A 23,171-nucleotide genomic window follows, 5' to 3' on the forward strand; every position below is an offset into this window, starting at 1 on the left:
GTTCACAGTCATGCTGGAAGGGCATAATGAGTGGGGTCTTGCAGGGATTGGTTCTGGGTCTGGTTCTATTCAATAACTTCATTAATGATTTAGATGATGGCATAGAGAGTACACTTATAAAGTTTATGGACAATACCAAGCTGGGAGGGGTTGCAAGTGCTTTGGAGGTTAGGATTAAAGTTCAAAATGATCTGGACAAACTGGAGAAATGGTCTGAAGTAAATAGGATGAAATTCAATAAGGACAAATGCAAAGTACTCCACTTAGGAAGGAACAATCAGTTGCACACATACAAAATGAGAAATGACTGCCTAGGAAGGAGTACCATGGAAAGGGATATGGGGGTCCTAGTGGACCACAAGCTAAATAGGAGTCAACAGTATAACGCTGTTGCAAAAAAAGCAAACGTCATTCTGGGATATATCAGCAGGAGTATTGTAAGCAAGACACGAGAAGTAATTCTTCCACTCTACTCCACGCTTATTAGGCCTCAACTGGAGTATTGTATCCAGTTCCAGGTGCCACATTTCAGGAAAGATGTGGACAAATTGGAGAAAGTCCAAAGAAGAGCAACAAAAATGATTAAAGGTCTAGAAAACATGACCTATGAGGGAAGATTGAAAAAATTGGGTGTGTTTAGTTTGGAGAAGAGAAGACTGAGAGGGGACATGATAACAGTTTTCAAGTACATAAAAGGTTGTTACAAGGAGGAGGGAGAAAAATTGTTCTTCTTATCCTCTGAGGATAGAACAAGAAGCAATGGGCTTAAATTGCAACAAGGGAGGTTTAGGCTGGACATTAGGAAAAGCTTCCTTACAGTCAGAGCGGTTAAGCACTGGAATAAATTGTCTAGGGAGGTTGTGGAATCTCCAACACTGGGGATTTTTAAGAACAGGTTGGATGAACACCTGTCAGGGATGGTTTAGATAACACTTAGTCCTGGCTTGAGTGCAGGGGATTGGACTAGATGACCTCTCGAGGTCTCTTCCAGTTCTATGATTCTATGATTTGGAAAAACTTGAGGGTAGCTAAGCACTGGAATAAATTGCCTAGGGAGGTTGTGGAATCTTCATCATTGGAAATTTTTAAGAGCAGGTTAGACAAACACCTCTCATGGATGGTCTGATAATACTTAGCCCTGCAATGAGTGCAGGGGACTGGACGAGAAGACCTCTTGAGGTCTCTTCCAGTCCTACGACTCTATGATTCTATGGAAATTTCAAGTGATTACTTTAAGGTGTGGCAGCAGCCATCTTAAGTATCTTGAATTTGTACCTGTTCTTCATTACAGGCTAATGCAGAGATTAATATTATTAACATGCTGGTATGGGTCCATAAATCAAACCTGCAATTTTCAAGAGAGCCTAAGTAACTTAGGAGCACAGATCCCATTTATAGTCAACAGATATTGTGCTCTTAAATCACTTTGAAAATCCCACCCCACATACCTATAGCTGAATAGTTTTCTAACAGACGGCTAAACATGGTCTCTCTGCACCACTTTCAAAAATAATGTACAGCCTTCCCAACTTGTTCTAATGGAGACAGCTCTATTTTCTTCACAAGAGTTTATAGGAAAAATTACTGCCCCCAACTATGAAACAACTAACTGTGAGGCAGGGACTTCACTCAAAAGCTAAAATCAGGTTGAATTACTGTTATATGGAGCTCTTTGAAATCCGTAGTCTCAAACTGCATCCGAATGTGAGAGGGACACCCTCAACTTAAAAACCATACTTCTACTTGATAATTGTTTTTAACTTCTACTGTTTGGATTGTTATCTAGCAGAAACTGTTATCAGCATGGACGCATATCCCCTAGAATGGTGGTTGAAGCATGAAGGGACATACGAATCTTTAGCACATCTGGCATGTAAATATCTTGCAACGCTGACTACAACAGTGCCATGAGAACGCCTGTCCTCACTTTCAGGTGAGAAGTGGGCAGCATTATCTCCTGAAAATGTAAACAAACTTGTTTGTCTGAGCGATTGATTGAACAAAAAGTGGACTTGCAGGCTCTAAAATTTTACATTGTTTTATTTTTGAATGCAGTTTTTTTGTACCTTATTCTACATTTGTAAGTTCAACTTTCATGATAAAGAGACTGCACTATAGTACTTGTATTAGGTGAATTGAAAAATACTATTTCTTTTGTTTTTTACAGTGCAAATATTTGAAATAAAAAATAAAGTGAGCACTGTACATTTTCTATTCTGTGTTGTAATTCAAATCAATATATTTGAAAATGTAGAAAACATCAAAAAATATTTCAATGTTATTCTATTATTAACAGTGTGATTAATCGCACGATTAATCGTGATTAATTTTTTTAATCGCTCGACAGCCCTAGTAATTAGGCCTTGATTCAGCAAGGTACTTAGGCATCCGTGTAGCTTTAAGAATGTGAGCAGTCCCATTGACCTACGTATTTTTGGCTCATTTGCTTATTTATGCATCTACTGAAATGGGGCATTAGTCAACAAAATACTGAGAGCTGGATTATTCTGATTTAAACACCTTCATTTTTCCCTTGATGTTTGACTGCAACGTTTATGAGGGAAAATTGTCCTTTTGAGCCCAAATTAGCCTGGTATGGTTCCTATGAGCAAATAATATTCTGTAATGTTAAATCCTATTTTATATACAGGAATACCAACAAGGAGGAACATTTTCATAAGGCTCTACAGGGATCAAGAACTGGATATTTAAGTGGAAGGTATCAAGTCTACAAAGATGACTGTGTTCCAGAGGAAGGGGAAGAATTTAAGTCTCTTTCTACTGACTTTTTTCCCATTAAATTCATGTGTATAATTTCTAGCTCTTCGAATCCCTTTAGGACACTCAGGCAGGAGGATGGAGGTCAAACTTGAGGTTTAGACAAACTACAGTATATCCACAGTAATAATTATCCTCTCTTTTGGTGATGGAGCTAATGCCTACCTGTGCAATAGCATATTCTCCCCCTCCCTGCACAGACTGGTTCTTGGCCATATTATTCTTTTTCACCACTTGAGTGCTCTTGGGTAAATGAACAATTACAGAAGCACTTGGATGGAATGGAAAAAGGCATTTCGTAGCCCATAAAAGAACATAATTTTAAAAACTCAAAGAAAGAAGTCAGAGACAGCCAGAGTCCCAAACATCTTATACTGAGAAAATAATGAGAAAAACCTTACTCAGCTAGCACTGCAGTATTTGGTAAAAAATTCAAATAAGCTTACTTAGAAATACTACAGGAAATAGGCATATCTCGACTCCATTCAATTGGTCCATTTTCTGCTTTCTGTACTCCAGATATGGCACCAGAAGGCTTTCCAGTGATAATTTTATACCTATGAGATATTACAAAAATAAATATGCAAAATAAATATGCAATCCTGAATTACTATCTCTTCAAGTACAAGTCTAGTAAATGGGTCCTCTAATGGGACCTTGTAATGTAAATTAAAAATTCTAAAGCTAGTACAAGAATTTAGGCCAATCTGCTAATCAGTAGGAGTACAATGCTCAAGGCTCATCTCCAGACTGGCAGAGGGTGCTGAAATAATACACTTAATGTTTAATGAAAAGAAACACCTTATGCTGAACTGAAGAAGCCCCTTTGGCTGACTCAGGATTGAGAAAAATTAGGGAGGGGATCCAGGAACTCACTGGAAAAAATAAAAATGTCAAAGTCAGATTTTTATGTCCGTATAGTACAGGCATTTACTGGATTGAACGTGCAACGTTCCAGGGAATGTATAGCATAAAATTACCAAAAATGTTCATTTGGGAAAAAAGGAATACAGCTTGGGTTCAGCAGAGATTACATTAATATTAAAATAGCCACAGATTTTGGCACAATTTTGTATATTCACAATTTTTTCCCAACTCTGAACAAAAAATTTAGGAATAAGTGTGAAAGGAGAGAACTCTGCATTAAATTGTATTTAGCTTTAGGAAAAACGTTACTTTACACACACACGGTGTAGAGACAAGGAAGATTCAAACAGCTAACTGACATCAGAGGCAACTGCTTTCATGCTTCATAGCCTGTTTGAAAAATTAAATGTACGATATATGATAGTAAGGCCCTGTACATAATTCAATTATGCAGCTGCATAAACTGTTGCAGAAAACTGATTTTTAAGTTGCTGCATAATTGCACTCTAGAATCTAAAATTTCATTTTAAAATATTAAGCCTCTAACTCCAATTTATCCCAAATCTCTGTCTGCAAAGGGAGAGGGAATGATAAGATGCATTTCCTCCTCAGCAGCAAAAGACTTCACTGCCTCCTGGATACCAAAAACAGCTCCCATACTTTCTTCAGTGCCAGAACTCCCAATTGGCCAAATTTCTGGCTGTTATTTGACAACACCTAAATGGCAGCTACTAGTTAAAATAGAATTTAGAAGCACTGAAAATATAAGATCTTAGACACTACAAAATTAATTGAATGTAACATAAGAAAATTACACAATGTAGATTTCACAGATTGTACTGGACCACAAGTGCAGCAAAGAAGGCAAGAGGCTTCAAAAGATAGTGTCACAATTTTCTGGAGGCTCTGCTGCATGATTCGGTCTAATGTGCTGCATGAGATACTAGTCTTATTAAATATGAAATCTTCCCATGGCAGTAGCCTTGCTAAATATGAAATCTACCTATCATTTGCATTATTTTTACACTGTTTGCTATGTGCATGTGCATAGAACTCTTAATACAGATATTTTTATTGGTTGAATTCATTTATGAACAGACAGAACTCTCCCTCTAAATTACCCACATCACTTCCTTGTTCCTGCGAGGCCCTTCAAAAGGTCGGAATGGTAAACTCCCTGTTGCTGCATGATAAAATGTCACTCCTATGCTCCACAGATCAACTGTTGCTCCATACTTCTTCTGATGCTCCTTCCTCAACACTGCTCGCTCATACATATCAGGATGCTTAAGGGGAAAAAAGGATAAAACTTAGAACTACTTGCTTTGTAAACCATTATAAAGCACCAAAACTCAAGCAAGCAACCACAGCAGGCCACACCAACTTTCTAAGCATTTCTTTCATCAAAAAGGGAAATTAGCGTCTGCTGTAGAATTTGCATAAGCTTTTCACACAACAGGTGCTTCAAGAACATACTGCAAAATTGTTCAGCCAGAGCCAGTAGCCGTTTATAGTCACCCTTTTTACAATAAAGTTCAAAATCTAGTAAAGGGAATTTAGCCAAGAAAATTCAGATGAAATTACAGATTAGGAGAGAAAAGCCACACAAAAGGAGAGGAAGAGAAACATTACAAAAACGACTATTTCAGAAAATGCATTAAGAAGAACACAGAAAAAGAGCATTGAGAACGTTTATTAGGACACTGACATGTGAGGGGCATGTAAACAGAAGCAGAGGGGACAACTGTTTTCTTTCTGTTTTTCCACAAAAATATACTTACTTTCAAATTCAATTTAAGTATTTTAGCTATACTGGCTCCCTTACTTGTCTCTTTTTAGAATTAAAGTACTCTGACTTTAAAACACTACACTGGAAATTCCAAGTTACAGTGCCCTTGCACACTGCTTGGTCAATAAAAATACCAGGAAAGTGGATCTGAGCAATACCCAGCATCATCCAAACAGTTAACGAGAACATTTAAAAATATCCAGAGAGGGAGAGGGAAGGAAGCTCTAATCAATCTATGCTGCAATTCTTTATATCACCCAATGAAACATGGAGAATCTGGGTCAGGAAATGACCTCAACGCGCTTGTTCCCCAGATCAGCAGAGGCCCAGCATGACAAAAGATGCAAAAGGTAGGATTGATGTTATAACAGTAACTACCGGACTAGATGTGTCATTGATAAATGAATTCCCAATTGGGGTTCTGTCTCTCAGCTATTCTGTTTTCACTAAGAAATACCCCATGCTTTAACAAGTCCATCAGTCAGAAACTAAATGGCTTACCAAATATTCTTCTGTGCCATAGAGAGAAACAAACTGTTCGTCATCTTCCAACTCTCTAGCAGCTCCAAAATCTGTCAGTTTGTAAACAGACTGACCATCTTCACCTATAACTCGCATTATATTGCCTGGTTTGATGTCACGGTGCACTATTCCATTTTCTCTGAGATGATTCATCCCAGCCACTTAAATACAGATTTGTATAGCAGTTAGTACATACGTATCAACACAGACAGGACACGTTAAAATACCAAAAAAGCATATATACTTTCATAGACTATTGTTTTTCAGTGTGTGCATAGGAGAAGGGCAAGGACCACTGCTGCTACTAGGATTAGAATATCCTATTGTCTCTATTCTAATTATCTTTGCCTTTTCTTCTTCAAACAGCATATAATGGCACATCTTGCTCTCAAAAATGCCTTTCCTGAAACCTATTTTCTTCCATATTTTAGATAAGATTTTATAATCCTTAGTGATCTTATTCTCTTCCCAGAGGAATGTCTACAATGTAGGAAACAAGAGATGACAATGGGTTTTGCCATCATCCTTTGGAACACTGAGCAGATAAAGTGGACGTATTTTAATTGCCAGATTTCCTGCAGCGATAGGGGGCAGACACTGGTGGACTTCATCACTCCTCTTAATCTATTCTGTGATGATCTGTCAAGAAGACAGTCCAGTGTGTGACAAAAAAAATCTTTGCATTTAAAAAAATCTAATTTTTAGAAAAAAAATCATAAATAGCTTTATAATGCAACTACATTTGTTGATATAGATTAAAAGTAATACTATAATCCATATGATTTCATCTACACTGTCAAACTAGGAATTTTAATACTCCAATTCCAAACTAAACCAAACAACTGCTGAGCAACAGGGAAAATTAGACAGAGTTTTAAAAAATTAAATCCCACATACCCACATCTCTCAGCACAATTAAGAACTCAGACTCTGGCAACCCATAGGCATTAGATGGCTCTTCTAAAACAGTGTATAAGCTCCCACATGGACAAAATTCCATAACAAGTACTTTGTGTCTAGTGGTTGTCTGAAAAATAAAAAAAATAAAGATTTGGCAATGATATGAAGACTGTTAATAATGCCAGAGATTACATCAAGTCATAGTCTCCTATTTTCAAAGCTTTGTAACCTGATGCTATTTTATATACAAGTCTCACTCTGATGGCTTTTTAAAAAATGAAAAGGAAGAAAAGAAAACCTGGTTCCATTTTAAAATTTATCTTGATGTGGAAGAAACTAGGGAGACCAAAAGATTATGGGTGCTAGCCCTTCTTCACCTTTAAAATGGCCCTCTCAGAGTAGCAGGTGGTGTAGGCAAATGAAAAATGAGGAACTACAGTGGGAGAAGAGCCTGGAGCAGCACTTTTACTTCTCTCGTTCGATTACTCCCCCTCCCCAAAGTCTTTACTTACCTCTGCATTTTAGTCATTTTCCTGTGAACCCCTAGCCAGCCTCACTTTGAGAAGTGCTACTTTAATTCATCCCTGGATGCAATTCTACATCTGCTCTATCATTATGTGAACTTTATACAGCAAGATGCCTATCTTCTGACAGTCTGGTGGAACACCTCAAATCTTATTTATAATTTTTTAAAGTGAGGGGTTATGAATAAGCTGCAAAATTATCAAGCAAGAACAAATCATACAGTAGCATGCATTCCATATTAATATAAAAATATACAGTAGTGTAATTAAAATCTATTATCTTAAATAATTTCAATTTAAGATTTTATAATTAGGACAGTATTTGCATAATATGCACATGTGGATGCAGTGGATGAGATTCAGTGCCTGTGCACTGAACCTGATTGTATGCTAAAGACAGCAGGGCAAGTGTACTGACGTGCTAGGCTGTTAGGAGTCAGTTATGTATTTCAGTAGCAGTATCAGCACTCAGCCTCTGCTATCTTTCAATCTGTGGCTCCAGGTCAGGTGAGATTCTCAGCAAAAGGAGAGGAGCCAGTCGGAAGAGGCTCCTATATACTTCTTAATAAAAATACAACCTTATCCCATACAGCTGAGTTTACATGAAATACATACGCAGAGCTCATGGATGGCATTACTACAAACCACATCAGCTAATTACCTCTTCTTCAATAGCAAACAATTTGACAATGTTCTTGTGATTCAGTTTCTTTAATACTTCAAATTCTCTCATCTGAACATCCACAGGACGAAGGAAGCTTATGTTGTTAAATACTTTGACGGCATATAAATCCCCAGTTTTCTATCAGAAAAATATTCAGATTATTTTTAAAAATCAAAGTCAAGTACAAAAAAGCTGTAATACCGGTAATTAACATTTATACAGTACCAGTCATCCTGAAGGATCCCAGAACACTTTTCAAACTTATATACAAGTATGATATAATGGCAGCTTCTCTGCAATAATTTATTAATATTGTATGTTCATCTGGTTATTGGAATATTTACTATATGAATATATTGGTTTAGTTTAATAGGGGGCTGTAAGGAAAAACAAGAAGGAAGGAAAAAATGGCTCAAGATAAGCTACTTCTTTACAAACACTTGAGGGTTATTAACAGACAATGCCAGAACACACTGGAAACTTAAGGCAATTTGAGAAAGAGAGAGAGAGAGAGAAAATATGTAATCTGATGACAAAGAACAGCCTCAACTCCCATCTAAATTCAGGTAATAAACACCAATTAGGGGGTAATTTTTCACAAAGCTGGAAGATGGAGAAATTTGAGGGGTAACTTTAGATTTTAGTATCTGTACAAAGACTAATTGAAAATCATCTTCTAGAAAATTTGTGTAAAACGCCAAATCCATAGCCAAGTATGTAGAGGTTTAAAAACTACAATTAATACAGTTTAGAACACCACACTTAAAAATTAGTTCCTGTTTTATGCCTCAATTTTGGAAAAAGTTACTCACATGAATTCAGTGGGGCTAATCATGTAAAAGTATTTGCAGGATTCGGGCTTTATTTATCTGCTGACCTGAATCCTGGGATTTAGCATTTTTCCTATACCACTGGATAGCCATTACATCTCAAATAGCAGTGCAGCTCCATATGCTTTTACCAGGGCCGCTCAGAGGATTCAGGGGACCTGCGGCAAAGCAGGAGAGCTGCGGCGCTTGTACTCACCCGGCAGCAGTCTGGGTCTTTGGCGGCATTTCGGTAGCAAGGGGCCCTTCAGTTGCTCTGCGTCTTCGGCAGCACTAAAGGCCCCCCCACCCCCGCCGCTGAAGATCCAGACTGCCGCCACGCCAGGGCTCGCGGAGTCCCTGAGCGGCCTGGGGCAAATTGCCCCAGTTGCCCCCTCCTCTCGGCAGCCCTGGCTTTTACAGTTTGTGATATCCTGAGCTATTTCAGGGGAAAACAAAAGCCCCCCCCAAAACACCTTGGCAGATAAAAATCCTTTCAGTTTTCCTTTAAATTTATAAAATGATTGTTAATAATTTATAGTCAAGAGAAGGTATTAGCAGGTGGGTTATTTTTCTCACTGTTTTTATTTACATTAGTAAGGCAATTAAATAAATTAAGACATAATTAAGCACTCTGGATAATGTTAAAACCAATCTACCCCTGGAAACAAAAACATAGTGAGGCAGGGATCATGTCTTACTTTGTATTTGTATAGCACTTAGCACAATGGTTACCTGAACCTGGCTAGGGCCTTGGGGCACTATCATAATGTTAAATAATAATACATTCAGATATTAGAAACTAAGTTTAGGTAAAGAGAGCCCAAACAGAATATTTATCTGGAATTAAGATCCCCCCCCCACCAAAATGAGTTAAGAAATAACAGTTTCTTTAAAAAGACACGGATATATATTTCTTTCCAGTTTAAAAGGGACATATACGTTTAGTAATTTAGGCCCCAAAAGAGTCTTTTCTACTTGTTTATTTAAACATTTCCCTGCACTGTTGGAAACTCAACAGCACTGTACTTGTGCATAAGAACCAGAAGCAGCATTGTGTACTTGTGCATAAGAACCAGAAAATGACTGCTTTATTTCACTGTCCAAACTGGATAAAATGCAAAAGGCATGGAGCAAGCACAGTGAAAAGAATGGTACATTTTACAAATGATTTCAGTATTAATACCAATTGTGTTGTTAATAACAATGATAAAGGTGTTTAAAAACATGTATCTTACACTTTTTTCCTGATTATTAGGGACTTTAAGATAAAATATCATAAAAGCTGTGTTGTTTTCTTATACAGACATATCCAATTTAAAAAAAATCAAAACTTTTCCATAAAAGGCTGATGAACAGATTTCAAGGGCTTTCACATTACAGGTGCCAGGTTTAATGATTGTTTTCTTACTGAATCCAGATTGTGGATTTAGTATATAGGCAGTATTTTTCTTTTAATTAAAGAAAGAAAAACAACTTCCATGCATTAACAAAGGAAACAAGACAGGAAGACTATTTAAGAATTAATACAAGGATCCTTGTTCTTGAAAAAAATATTTATTATATGGTAACCAGTTTGTTACCACACAAACCTTATGTCGTCCACGAAAAACATTTGCAGTGGCTCCTTGTCCTAGAACGTCAGATAAAAGCCATAGATAATTGGAAGTGCTCTGCATGTTCTCTCTCGATTAGTTGATTCTCTTTTCAAGCTTAAAAATAAAAAAATGTTACTGAGTATATTGCACACACAAAAATTAAAGGAAAATCAATACATTCTTAATGAAACAGAGAAACACTACTCCAGAGATTTAAAGACTTAATAGAGGAATTAAAAATCCACTAATTAGAGAGATGGGGAGGCAGGAAGAAAGGAAACAAAGGCAAGCTAAATGCTACCAGAAATCAAAATTAACACTTCAGATATAAAATCTGTCACCGAGTTTGAGGTATTCTTTTTCCCTTGCTCCATTTGAAAGAATAAACTAAAAATCAAATAAAGGTCTCAATAACCATTCTTTGTGCCCCATTTAGAAGCTGACAAAAGAGACCATAAAAGATAGAAGAGAATAATACAAAAGGTTTCAAATAATGTGGGAATTGTCTTTCCTTTAAGGGAAACAATATTTCTATAAGTTTCATGGTTCAGCATATCTGAGAGACTGCATAACGGAAGTGAGATAACAGCAGGTTTATGTGATATCAAATATCAGAGGGGTAGCCGTGTTAGTCTGTATCCACAAAACTGCCGCCCCAAGCATGTGCTTGGGGTGCTGGTGCCTAGAGCCAGTCCTGCCTTCATTACCACTTGGCTGGACTACAGCAATACAGTATACATGGGCATAGAACCTTCAGCACTCGGGAAACTCTAATTAATAGAAAATGCTGCAGTCTCTTTTCTCAGCAACACAGGCTACTGTGAGCACATCAGATCTGTCCTCTGCTCTCTACATTGCCTTCCCATAGAACTTTAAATCAAGCACAAGGTCTCAGTTTTTTCTCCCAAGTGGTCCATGACCTGGCCCAGGATGCCCAAAAGACCATCTAAAACTCCGGAACAAAGACTGGGTCAACAACTCCACTCTTCTGTCATAACGGAACTCTACAACCACAGTAAAGCTCACTTGTGTGGGAGACAGAACCTTCTTGGGGACAGTCTGAGACTGTGGAATGACACCCCTCTCCCAAGGAACTAAGGACCAGCACAAACCCTGCCACTTTTCACTTCAAGTTCAAAGCACACTTCTTTCACCTCACCTTCTCTAATAAAAACACATAGCAACAGACACATGTATAAAAAACAAGCCAACCCCAAATCCCAACCTAAACAAGACACTTCACTGCACATGCTCCATCACCTGAGGAGAGGATGAGAGAACAAACAACATGCATGACTGGAAGGCGCTCAGATACTACAGTGAGGAGCCAGATGGTATAAAGACCTATATAGAACAGAATGACTATGTTTTCCACAAGCAGACCCCAGCACCTGAATAAAGTAGCCTACAGAATCGGGGCCTAAGTAACATAAATAAAAGCCACCCTATATGCTGTCCTTGGAAAGGTACAGATGATAACAGGCTCACTCTTACTCTAGCATGGTATAAAGGAAAATTGTCAGCAACCAGAGACCCATTTCTAGCCCTCAGATGGGTTATAAACTGCTTCTGACGACAGGTGTGCCAGATAAGCAGCATTTCCCTGGATAGTTTCCCCCAATTATTAATAATAGAACTCAATCATGTTATGAGTTAATTCCTGATTTTAATAAGAGATTCTAAGTTTTCCAAATTTAAAAAAGGCCCACAACGTATCTATTTTAATTAAAGCAAATCTCTTATTTTTCCATACACAACCAATACAATAATATTATTGTTTCAGCAGAAGCCCAATACAACCAGCTATTACACTGTTTGGAGACACTGTAATATCTCATATACTGTGTGTGCTGCCAATGCCTAAAGAAAACAGTAAGTTACCATAAATTATGGAACACTTCAGAGTTAAAGATAACCTGAATTACATCAGTTCGGTCATTCATTGTATCAGGATTTTTCCCCCTATTCCTGCTAGCACCCCAAGAAAAGCCTCCTTACTCTTCTTATGAAAAGCATTATCAAGCCTCCCCACCCGCATGATAACAGGAAAAAGATATAAAAGAACTTTCTGTTCTTAGAGAGATCTAAGGGAAACATATTTATCACCTAAGTTGTTCAGCTCTGTTTGAAGAAATCATTGGTTCATACAACAGCAAAGAAAGTCTGTAACAACACAGAAGGGGTTTTACCACAGGAAAATGAACAGAATGGAGGACGTTGTGCTGCAATATCAAGTACAGTTAATCAGGCACATTACGGTGCTTAGCACAAGGCAGGGGCCTACCTTTCTAATACATCTCTATCCCGATATAACGCAGTCCTTGGGAGACAAAAAAATCTCACTGCATTATAAGTGAGACCGCGTTATATCAAATTTGCTTTGGCCCTCCCGTTCTTTGTTCCCTGACCACCCCCTCCAGAGACCCCCGTCCCTAATCACCCCCAGGACCGCCCCCCATCTCCTGACTGCTCTGCCCCCTATCCACTCACCCCACCCCCCCGCCCCCAGACAGGCACTCACCAGCAGCAGCGGGAGGCGGGGCCGACTGGCCCCAGCCCACTCCACTCCGCCACCTCCCAGCCATGTCACTTCGCTTCCCGCTGCCGGTGAGTGCAGGGAGATTGGGGAAAGGATGCCCCCCCGCACTCACCTGTGGCGGGAAGTGGAGTGCCATGGCTGGGAGGTTGCAGAGTAGAGCCGGCTGGGGCCACGTCACTCCGCTTCCCTCCACCATTGAGTGCGGAGGGCATCCTTTCCCCAACCTCCCCGCACTCACTGGCGGCGGGAAGCGGAGCAGCCCAGCCCCAGCCTGCTCCACTCCGCCAGCTCCCAGCTGTGATGCTCCACTTCCCGCCGGGCAGGTGAGTGCAGGACCTTTCCCCCCCATCGACACGGCTGGGGTCGGGGCAAGGAAAGCGGAGCAGGCTGGGGCCGCGTCGCTCCGCTTTCCACCACAGGTGAGTGCGGAGAGGTTGGGGAAAGGAGGCCCCCCCCATAGTCACCCGTGGCGGGAAGTGGAGCGCTGCGGCTGGGAGCTGGCGGAGTGGAGCAGGCTGGAGCCGGGCTGTTCCGCTTCCGCTGCTGCTGGTGAGTGCCGGGGGGGAAGTTCCTTTCCCTCAAACTCCCTCCCCTGAGCAACACGGCTGGGGCCGGGGTGAGGGAAGCAAAGCGGACTGCTCCCGCCCCCCCCCCGTGCCACTCTGGGACTGCGGGGCCCCCAAAAGTGCCCTCCCACAGCTCCTGCCCCCCAGCTCCTGGGCGGGGGAACCCTTGACCACCCCCGAGATCCTCTGCCCCTTATCAAACCCCTCAGCTCCGGCCTGGCCCGGCACCCTTAACACGCTGCTCAGAGCAGCGTGTCAGAGCTTTACCGCCTTGTATGCGAACCCGCCTTATAGTTGGTTATATCGGGGTAGAGGTGTAGTAGTCAGGCAAACACAGCATTAAAACAGGAATTTTCAAATGATTTTTGCCTGAACAAGTTTCTACTTCTAATAATTTCTAATATTAGATTCTCATTAAGGTACATTACTATGTGTAAAGTGTTTCTTATAAGCCAGTCCCAAGGCATTTAGACAAGTCCAATCATCTTGTAATGTGTGAAAGGTGGAGTCACCAGGTAAAGACTTGGACTTCTTGCAAAATCGATCCAATATTATGAAGCAGCTCCAATCTACTGTATTTTATCTATTTCCATCATTACTCTTTCTTAACACATGGGCTAGGGACGAAGGGCTCCATATAGCACAAAAGACAGCAGTACACAAATTGGGTGGCAAGCTGGCTGGTCACATGGTGCTGGTCCTCCTTTTCTCAAGCTGCTAAAAGGCATTAAAGACAACTCCAAAATAACAGCTGGTCAGAAAACAGTGGAAATCTTCTGTGATACCTTTTCATCAAAACCTCAAAAATTCCCAACCAGCTCTACTAAAAGTACCTAAAATACTAGTCAAACATAATCTTCCCATATTGGTAACTGCTGTAGATGCCAAGGAGATGTTATGCAGACCTGAATGGCAGGAGACAGGTCCCTGAGGAAATCTGGGGCAGTTTCTGTATTAAAACAAGGTCCATGCTATGAAAAAGCTTGAAAAAACACTGGGCTAAAAATGTCTTCCAGATAATGAGACCCACTACCTGTGATGTGCCAGGTGGCATGGATATAGTGAAGATGGGATTGCTGCTTTGCATGATGCCATCTTGACTACCTCTTGCCAAGAGGCAAATCTACTGAATCTTGTTTGTTCAGCAGAAAAGTGCACATAGATAGTAAGTACACAAAAACTAAACAATTTAATGACTGACTAGAAAGTGATCATCTCACAGCCCAAAAGATACAAATGTGACATTTTTACATACGAGGTCCCTTGTCCTCCTCCACTCTTATTTTGAAAGGTAATGTATGCCAAGACCAATAGAAAAGAATTGCATGAGCCATAGCACCCTAAAAAACAGACTAGCATGTTATCAGATCTAGGATTTCATTTGATGGATGACAAAATCTAGCAGACAGGAAAGCCATTTACAATATGGTACAAAATACTGATAAAAATCTCAAACAGTGAAAATAGGAATCAGATCTAAGCCTAGGATATTTGTACTGATGTAATCACACTAATATAGCTACACCAGTGGAAATGCTTAATGTACACGTGGCACCTTGGTGCAAACAAGAGCTTGCACTTGTGATGATTGGGCCTACAAATTTACACGAATTGTGAGTTCAACTGTAAAAAGTTATAGAAAGTTTATAAAATGTCTCAGTAACCTATAACAACAAGTGTTGATGTGAGAAGGTGCAAAAGGAAGTAAGACTGTATTAACCTAAACAAAAAGGCCTACTGATATAATTCAAGGACTATGCCAAGGTCATGCCTGGTAAACAAGAGAAGTGCTGGACTGGAAATCAACAGACCAAAACTGTTTTGTTGGAAATTAGGCCTAGCTGGTGAATGGGGAGAGAAGAGGGGATGAGCTATTCCAGTGGCACTCAGCCTTTCCAGACTACTGTACCCCTTTCAGGAGGCCATATAATTATAAAATAAATCAACTGGAATATAAATACTGTACTTACATTTCAGTTTATAGTATATAGAGCAGTATAAACAAGTCATTGCCTCTAAGAAATTTTAGTTTCTACTGACTTTGCTAGTGCTTTTTATGTAGCCTGTTGTAAAACTAGGCAAATATCTAGATGAGTTGATGTACTCCCTGGAAGACCTCTGCGTACCCCTGGTTGAGAACCACTGAGCTATTCTGACCATCACTCCCTTTTGGAGTCTTCAAAAAGAGACTTCAGGAAAAGCTAGCTCTGGTGAATGCTGGCTGGCTGAAAGACAAGAGAAGGGGAAGGAAGAAACTTCATCATCATGGCTGCCATCCCCACTGTCTCCTGGGTCCCCAGACCTCCTTTATCCTAATTCTGAGAAATGTCTGATCAGGACATCAGTTCCAAAGAGGGGGAACCAGATGACATTGCCACCGCCACTTGCTGAATCCCAAACACCACCTGAGATGTGACTTTGTTGTCTCCCCTCCTTGGGTGTTCTTTTCTTTCACCACTTTATTTCTTCTCTTTCCTAGCCCTCCTTTTTCCTTCTGTGTAATACAGAATCTTGGCTGGCTAAGCAGATGCTTATTTTGCAACACTGCTACAAGCCTGTGACCAGAAAAAGGCAGCTAAAAGCAATACCCTGGACAGCCTGATGCTGGTACAAGTATGTCAGGTCTTGGAGCAGCTGAAAACACTGTGCCACACCTGTGGTTTTTTTCCCAGTAGTGAGGTAATAAGTAAGAATCAACACCAGAGACAGACACTGCATTTTCTATCTTTGCTGTTCTTTTCTTTCCTCTTCTGTCTGTGTTTTGTTTTCCTATGAATGGCCGTTAATAACAGCAACAATGCCAGCTCCAGCCCATCTCAGCTAACTTTTCCCCAAAATAACAGTAATTACTATCTTCAATACCATCTAAAAGACTGCACACAAGGATTTTCTTTTTCTATTTTTGTAATCTTCTAAAGCAGGGGTGGCCAACCTGTGACTCTGGAGCCACATGCGGCTCTTCAGAAGTTAATATGCAGCTCCTTGTATAGGCACCGACTCTGGAGCTGGAGCTACAGGCGACAACTTTCCAATGTGCTAGGGGGTGCTCGCTGCCCAACCCCTGGCCCTGCCCCCACTCCACCCCTTCCCACCCCTCCCCTGAGCCTGCCGTGCCCTCGCTCCTCCCCCACATGATCAGCTGTTTCGGGAGGTGCAGGGAAGGAGGGGGAGGCGCTGATCGGTAGGGCTGTCGGTGGGTGGGAGGTGCTGGGAGCATGGCGGGGGGGGAGCTGATGGGGGGCTGCTGATGTATTATTGTGGCTTTTTGGCAATGTATATTGGTAAATTCTGGCTCCTTCTCAGGCTCAGGTTGGCCACCCCTGTTCTAAAGACTCTCCACAGCTAAAGGGAATAAGGGATGTTTTTAAAACGAAAGCGTGACTTAATACTTTACATTTAAAATGCTCTACCTTTCTGTTTCCCCCCTGTATCTTTAATAAAGGGTTTTAAAATGTTTAATGATGAGTTTGCCATGGTATTAAGATGGCTCAGGTCTTTGCATTCCAAACCCTGAGCCTTGTTTAAAACTGTTTCATGTTGGACAGTTATAGGGTCATATTAACACCTTTGTTCTTGGGGCCCACATATTCCTTCCTAACTAATACAATACACCATTGCAACTTACTCTGGTTTCACCCTAGCCAAGGTGAAAAATAACCATTCCCCCAACATCACAACCCTCAATTTAAAGGAATAAAACAGTTGTATTCTGACCTGCTTTTAACAATCTTCAATCAACTTCCTATTTAACTTCTAAAAATATAACTTCCTACATCTTCTCCTTGCTTTTGTTTTGCTTCCTTTCCCATTCTGGCTTCACACCACCTTTTTTCTTATAATAGTTCAGAATATATCTTTTTATGTGTATGCAGCATCTATTACTTCCTCTTTTTTGTCTCTCTCTACCTCCTTTTCCTCCTCTTCTTCCCAAATCCACTCATTCTTTTCCCTCCCTTAGAGATTTACAACTAGGATGATACTGACTGATGTTACTAAAATGGAGACACCCAGAAAGAGAGAATGCATTTAAAACTTTGAGGAGAAGTGGACAAAACAGAGCATATAGTACACAACATAGCAGGACAAAAGAAAAGTATGCAAGGTAAGGCAAAAACTGAGAAAGAAAAAAGGAAACAGATACTAAAAATTCCGGAAAAGATGCACATTGCCTTCTCTGTAATTTCTCTCCCTTTTCCCCAGAGTGAGGGAGCGGATTTTTCATTAAAATTTATTTTTTTCAAATTGCTAGGAATAATTTCTCACATGTCTTTGTACCTTGGACTTTAGATTAGAATGTCACCCTGTCTCAACCTGTCCTTTGTTGTCCTTGCATGACTGCAACTTTCTGAACTAGCTCTAAAAACTTAGTTTCACTTTCACTTCTAACTTACGATCACTGATGAGGAAGTAGTTCTGTATAGGAACCTAAAGCAGTCTCGCTTACTATTTGTTTTAATTTGTTCTTCCCAATGACTCATATATTGGTGTTTTAGGTGTTGGTTTAGCATCCTGACCATTTTTCAGTTTTTGGTGGGGAGGTTTTCTCTATTTGTCAGCAGGTTAGTGCTTGGTGAATCCAGGAAGGGATTGTATATAGTAGGAATGGATTGTGGATTATTTTTATTTTAATTTTTGATCTTCTAGTGGAGGGAGCATTGACTGCTTTGGTTGAGATGAGAAGCTTACTGCTCTTTTTTGTATGTTAGTCAGCAGGAGGAACTGACCCAGTTTTGCTTTGCATGCATAATACCTAGGACTTGAAAAATTTACCAGACCTCTAACAGCCGGAAGACGTAACAACACTGAGAGGTCCCTCTGTCTAGGGGCAATGCCTAGAGGAGAAGGCAAAGTCTGACCACCCCCACACCAAAGCTGCTGGGATTCCTACTAAGGTACTCTTCTTGGGAACTCATCCATTGTTGTTTCTAGTAAATTCAAAACCCTTACCCCCTGGAAAGGAGGAGCGTTATTTTTCTCTGAAACTCCTGGCTTCTACTCTGCTGCCATTCTCTCTGCTTCTGGTTTTTGGGCCTCCTCCCCAGCAAACATCATTATTTGTATTATGAAGATGCCCAAAACCTCTAATGTGCTAGTTGTTGTACAAACACTTAAGACATGAACTATGCCCCCAAGATCTTAAGAACATAAGGGTCAGACGGGGTCAGACCAATAGTCCATCTAGCCCAGTATCCTGTTCACTTCAGAGGGAATGAACAGAACAGGGCAATTTATCGAGTGATCCATCCACTGTTGTTCAGTCCTATCTTCTGGCAGTCAGAGGGTTAGGGACACCTAGAGCATGGGGTTGCATCCCTGGCCATCTTGGCTAATACCCACTGATGGACCTATCTTCCATGAACTTATCTAATTCTTTTTTAAACCCGGTTATAGTTTTGGCTTTCACAACATCCCCTGGCAACGAGCTCCGTGGGTAGATTGTGCATTGTGTGAAGAAGTACTTCCTTATGTTTATTTTAAACCTGCTGCCTATTAATTTCATTGGGTGAAACCTGGTTCTTGTGTTGTATGAGGGGTAAATAATTCCTTACGTGCTTTCTCCACATCATTCATGATTTTGTAGATGTCTATCATAGCCCCCCTTAGTTGTCTCTTTTCTAAGCTGAAAACTCCCAGTACTTTTAAATCTCTTCTCAAATGAAAGCTGTTCCATCCCCCTAATCATTTTTGTTGCCCTTCTCTGTACTTTTTCCAACTCTAATATATCTTTTTTGAGATGGGGCAACCAGAACTGCACACAATATTCAGGGCATGGACATACCACTGATTTATATAGGACATTATTATATTTATTATCTCCTTATCTATCCCTTTCCTAATAGATCTTAACATTTAAGGTGGGGTTTTTTGTTTTGTTTTTGTTTTTTTTTGACTGACACTGCACATTGAACAGATGTTTTTAGAGAACTATATACCATGACTCCAAGATCTCTGTCTTGAGTTGTAACAGCTAATTTAGACCCCTTCATTAAGTAGGTATAGCTGCAATTATGTTTTCCAATGTGCATTACTTTGCACTTATCAACATCGATTTTCATTTGCCATTTTGCTGTCCAGTCACCCAGTTTTCTGAGATACCTTTGTAACTCTTCCCAGACTGCTTTAGACTTAATTATCTTGAGTAATTTTGCATTGTCTGCTAACTTTGCCACCTCACTGTCTATCCATAAATGATTTTGAAAAAGGAACATGTTGAACAGTACTGATCCCAATACAGATCCTTGGGGAACCGAACTTTTTCCCTTCTCTCCACTGTGAAAACTGACCATTTATTTCTACCTTTTATTTCCTGTCTTTTAATCAGTTACTGATCCATGAGACCTTCCCTCTTATCCCATGACTGCCTACTTTACTTAAGGGCCTTTGGTGAGGGGCCTTGTCAAAGACTTTCTGAAAGTCCAAGTATACTGTATATACTGGATCACCCTTGCCCACGTGATTCTTGAACAGCAGCCCCCCCGCCCCCGTCCCTCCAAGAATTCTAATAGATTAGGGGAAAAGTCCATGTGGCTTTTCACCACATATCATATCCATCTGTGTGTCTAATAATTCTGTTCTTTACAATAGTTTCAACAAATTAATTGCACGATTAAACAAAATAAATAGTATTTTTCAATTCACTGTTGTAGCTGGCATCGCAAGATATTTATGTGCCAGATGTGCTAAAGATTCATATGCCTCTTCATGCTTCGGCTATCGTTCCATGCTGATGACGCTTGTTAAAAAATAATGCATTAATTAAATGTTTGACTGAACTCCTTGGGGGAGAATTATATGTCTCCTGCTTTGTTTTACCCTCATTTTGCCATGTATTTCATGTTATAGCTGTCTCAGATGATGACCCAGCACATGTTGATCATTTTAAGAACACTTTCACTGCAAATCTGACAAAATGCAAAGAAGATACCAATATGAAATTTCTAAAGATAGCTACAGCACTCGACCCAAGGTTTAAGAACCTGAAGTTCCTTCCAAAATCTGAGAACGACAAGGTGTGGAGCATGCTTTCAGAAGTCTTAAAAAAGCAATACTCTGATGCAGATAGTACAGAACCCAAACCACCAAAAAAGAAAATCAATCTTCTGCTGGTGACATCTAACTCAGATGATGAAAATGAACATGCATTGGGCCGCACTGCTTTGGATTGTCATTGAGCAGAACCCATTATCAGCATGGACGCATGTCCTCTGTAATGGTGGTTGAAGCATCAAGGGACACATGAATCATTAGCACATCTGGCATGTAAATGTCTTGCAACGCTGGCTACAATAGTGCCATGCAAACACCTGTTCTCACTTTCAGGTGACATTGTAAACAAGAAGCAGGCAGCATTATCGCCCATAAATGTGAACAAACTCGTTTCTCTTAATGCAGGGGTTCTCAAACTCGGGGTCGGGACCCCACAGGGGGTCACGAGGTTATTACATGGGGGGTTACGAGCTGTCAGCCTCCAGCCCAAACCCTGCTTTGTATCCAGCATTTATAATAGTATTAAATATATAAAAAGGTGTTTTTAATTTATAAGGGGTGTTGCACTCAGAGGCTTGCTATGTGAAAGGGGTCACCAGTACAAAGTTTGAGATTGGCTGAACAAGAAGTAGGACTGAGTGGACTTGTAGGCTCTAAAGTTTTACTTTTGAGTTCAGTTATGTAACAAAAAAAAATACATTTGTAAGTTGCACTTTCATGATAAAGAGATTGCACTACAGTACTTGTTTTAGGTGAATTGAAAATATAGCTTCTCTGCAGTGGCCTTGCCTTCTTTGAGTGCTCCTTTAGCAGCTCAACTGTCCAGTGGCCCCATGTTTGGCAGGCTTCCTGCTTCTCATGTAATTAAATAATCTGCTGTTAGTTTGTGTCTTTGGCAAGTTGCTCTTCAAATTCCTTTTTGGACTGCCTAATTATACTTTTACACCTGACTTGCCACAGTTTATGTTCCTTTCTGTTTTCCTCAATAGGATGCTACCTTTTAAATTTAAAAGGTATCTTTTTGTCTCTAACTGCCTCTTTTTATTCTCCTCCATGAACTTATCCAGTTCTTTTTTGAATCGTGTTATAGTCTTGGCCTTCACAACATACAAAAGCTGGAATTATTCCATCAGCTAGAATTATTTTCTTAAATTAAATTTTGAAAGCTTGTATTCCACAAAAGATAATGGTTCCTACCTCCTCCTCCTTCCCTCCCCCATTCTCCATAGGTGCCTAGTTGAAGAGACTACAAGATTTAAAAACAAAATAATTCAGTGGTTCTCAAACTTTTGTACTGGTGATCGCTTTCACAGAGCAAGCCCTGAGTGTGACCCCTCCTTATAAATTAAAAAGGATTTTTTATATATATAACACCATTATAAATGCTGGAGGCAAAGCAGGGTTTGGGGTGGACGCTGACAGCTTGTAACCCCCCCCCCCCATGTAATAACCTCGCAACCCCTTGAGGAGTCCCAACCCCCAGTTTGAGAACCCCTGAAATAACTGAACGAACTGTGGTTCAGTTCTGAGATGAGGTCATTAAAACTCATATACATCTGTGGACAAATCAGGATTCTGTTCTTGGAGTCAGAAACCATGTCATCCAGGCACCAACTCAGTGCCTTACCCAGCATATGTATCACTTACAGGAGACTCCCTCCTCCATCTGGACAGATTTTCAAGGCAGCTTGTAAAAGCTCTCGCTCCAGTACCATAAGATTTTGTTGTGTTTAATGTTAAAGACGTTGAAAATCTCAACTCGCGGCCACAACTCAGCAGCGCTGTCACCCCAAGGCGAGCCCCAGCAGCCCCAGGCTGATGCTTGCTGCCCTGGGACTAGAGCCCAGCTTGGGGAACCAAAGGCGCCTCACTGACCTGCCCCACTCCCGGCACCGGGGGCAGAGGACACGGGGCCTGGTCAGGTCACCGGGGCGGTTGGGGGGCTGGAGCGGAGCCGCCGGGCTGCCCCCAGGAGCGGCGGGCTCCCCGGCCTGGCCCCTGTTCCTTCTCCCCACTCGGTCCCGAGCTCACGCGGCAAGTCACTGGCGGGCCTGATCCCGCCCCCCGAGTGTCACAGCCCAGCCTCCGGCAGCGGCCCAAGCCCCGGCTCCCACCACCGCGCTGCCCCGTGAGACCGGCCCTAGACCCGCCACCTCTCCCGCGCGGGCCCGGCCCTACCTGCAGGCAGGGACCCCGTCCCAGCACCGCGATCCGCGCCTCCAGCCCGGCCCTGCCAAGCTAAAGCTTCTTCCCGCCGCTTCCGGCTTCCTGCAACGGTGGCGTCGGGGAGGCGGGGCGGTACCACTGCGTGTCAGGCCAGGCCTCCGCGCGGGGACTCCTCAGCCCCGGGTCCCGCCGGGGGAGCGTCCCACAGCGCGGATCCCGGCCCCAGCTACACCGACCTCACCCCTGCCCGTCCCCCGACATCCCTCCTCAGTCCTCGCCCCCCATCCCTCCTTACCCCGCCCCGCCCGTCCCCCAACATCCCTCCTCAGTCCTCGCCCCCGCCTGTCCCCCCATCCCTCGACATCCTCCTCAACCGCACCCATCCCTAGACCCCCCAGCAGCCCTGCTCACCCCCATCCATCCCCTCAGACCCTGCCCCCCGGGCCGCCTCAGACTCCTCCACCA

The 23,171-nt window shown here is 41.5% G+C and overlaps 1 protein-coding gene across 3 annotated transcripts in view; it reads right to left on the reverse strand.

Annotated features, from left to right (window-relative positions):
• Nucleotides 1-22,943, reverse strand: part of TBK1 (TANK binding kinase 1) — a 50,784-nt gene extending 27,841 nt beyond the window's left edge. The window contains exons 1-7 of one of the 3 annotated variants that reach the window (XM_039502242.1): nucleotides 22,719-22,943; nucleotides 10,443-10,562; nucleotides 8,042-8,182; nucleotides 6,854-6,983; nucleotides 5,936-6,117; nucleotides 4,771-4,931; nucleotides 3,225-3,335 (exon numbers count right to left, since the gene is read on the reverse strand). In XM_039502242.1, the coding sequence (XP_039358176.1) occupies nucleotides 3,225-3,335; nucleotides 4,771-4,931; nucleotides 5,936-6,117; nucleotides 6,854-6,983; nucleotides 8,042-8,182; nucleotides 10,443-10,529 (812 nt within the window). In that variant the 5' untranslated portion in view covers nucleotides 10,530-10,562; nucleotides 22,719-22,943. Of the gene's footprint in view, nucleotides 1-3,224; nucleotides 3,336-4,770; nucleotides 4,932-5,935; nucleotides 6,118-6,853; nucleotides 6,984-8,041; nucleotides 8,183-10,442; nucleotides 10,563-22,718 lie in introns of those variants that run through there. The other 2 variants (XM_039502251.1, XM_039502258.1) reach the window with 2 other exon arrangements.
• Nucleotides 22,944-23,171: the final 228 nt, after the last annotated feature.

The sequence above is a fragment of the Mauremys reevesii genome, linkage group 1, assembly GCF_016161935.1.
Source record: "Mauremys reevesii isolate NIE-2019 linkage group 1, ASM1616193v1, whole genome shotgun sequence".
Taxonomy (NCBI): Eukaryota; Metazoa; Chordata; order Testudines; family Geoemydidae; genus Mauremys; species Mauremys reevesii.